At 37.7% G+C, this 1,596-nt stretch overlaps 1 protein-coding gene across 1 annotated transcript in view; it reads left to right on the top strand.

The window, feature by feature from the left end:
• The first annotated feature begins 1,178 nt into the window (after positions 1-1,178).
• Positions 1,179-1,596, top strand: part of LOC109588118 (uncharacterized) — a 5,121-nt gene continuing 4,703 nt past the window's right edge. The window contains exon 1 of the mRNA XM_020004305.1: positions 1,179-1,500. Within this exon, the coding sequence (XP_019859864.1) occupies positions 1,179-1,500 (322 nt within the window). The remainder of the gene's footprint in view (positions 1,501-1,596) is intronic.

The raw sequence follows: 1,596 nt of genomic DNA, 5'->3' as shown, positions 1-1,596 counted from the left end.
ACCCTCGTATAGTTATTGTACACTTCTACCATAGATATGCATACATTTACATATCCATCAGGCAAATAAGGATGCACTTACATCATCAGGGTTTTCCCAGTTGATGTCTGCCCCATTGGAGAGGGCAGACTTCATTTCTTTAATGTTTCTATCATGAGCAGCAATATACAGCTGCTTTCCCTACAGTGTTAAGTGTACTATTAACAGTTATTATATTTCATCACTCCTACATGCATATATACATAGGCTATTATTTATAAATTTCAGTACTTGTAAAAATTTACTTCTCAAAGCATAATTAGATACTTATTTAAACCAACATAATGTACATGTACATGTAGCTTTTGATTATCTTCAATTTTGAATTCATTAACAGCTATATGCCTTACACTAAACCTAATGATGCTACACTATACTGCTCATTCTAATCCCATCAATGGATATAAAAGTATTTATGCGCATTGCAATTTCTCAAGAGCTATAAAAAATAGTGACAGTATGCATGCACAAAAATGTCACAATGTAACCACAAGATGATAATTTTGAGGAATAAAATCTTGGCATAGTACTTTTATCAGTTTTAATCAATGGTCTAGCAAATTTGTGGCAATGTATCAGAGCAAGTTTGGGTTTTATTTTGGTGAATGGCTTATACCAAATTTGCCCAAATCCCTCTTCAAAAATTACCATGCAGCTACAATACACAATCAAGTTTTGTTTGGTTCAGGCATTATCTAACATTATGTGTAATTCACTAAAGTCAGTCTCATCATCATACTCAATCTCCTATTGATGTGTCTGATCTATATACAGTACATGCACAGGATGAGAAAGACAAAAAGGAACGTGTTCTGATATAGACCAGGCTGAAGGCCCATAGCCAGGTTTGGAAATTTTGATACTGAACTTGAGTGCAGCAACTTTGAAGTGACGACTGGTTCAGTATGACCACACCATCCTACTCTAATATCTATGATCACACCATGCAGGCTGACTTAGCTGAGTTTCTCTAGAACTGAATGGGGTTGGCCCCTGCATGGCTACAAACCTGAAACTTCTTCATCACTCTAGCATGTACTGCAATCAGATTATATATAACTTACAGGATTATCACGAGCAGCCATTCCTTTAGGTAAGACTGTAGGAGATAGTCTATGTAGGAGAACTTCTTCGTACCTATGGATCAAGCTATGCACACAGACACGCCCATTGGGCGGTATCTAGATCTACCTCAGCTCCAGCTCCCCCAAAACAAGCCTTTGAAAATGATCGATATCACTCAATGGAGAATGAGTATTGGACTCAATGGATTTTGGAACTATTGTCAAGCCAGCTCCGGTAGACCATCTAATCGCTGTTCCTTAGGAGGTGATTGCACCGCAGGCAGCACTAATAGAAAGAAGAAAGGCCGCCGGTCTTTGGTTTTGTCTTTTATTGTTTTCCTTGTTTCCATCTCTATCCTCCTCTCTGGTTATCTCAACTATGAACCTCATGTAAAAGGTACTGTGACTTATTACCACACTGCATTATGTACATGTATTCTGCATGTGTGACTCTTGGTTAAGAAAATGCCTAAAATACAGCAAATTGCACAGA

The sequence above is a fragment of the Amphimedon queenslandica genome, unplaced genomic scaffold, assembly GCF_000090795.2.
Source record: "Amphimedon queenslandica unplaced genomic scaffold, v1.1 AMPQUscaffold_12282, whole genome shotgun sequence".
Classification (NCBI taxonomy): Eukaryota; Metazoa; Porifera; class Demospongiae; order Haplosclerida; family Niphatidae; genus Amphimedon; species Amphimedon queenslandica.
The sequence above is the reverse complement of the archived record's forward strand: the minus strand, read 5'-3'. Positions and strand labels throughout refer to the sequence as shown.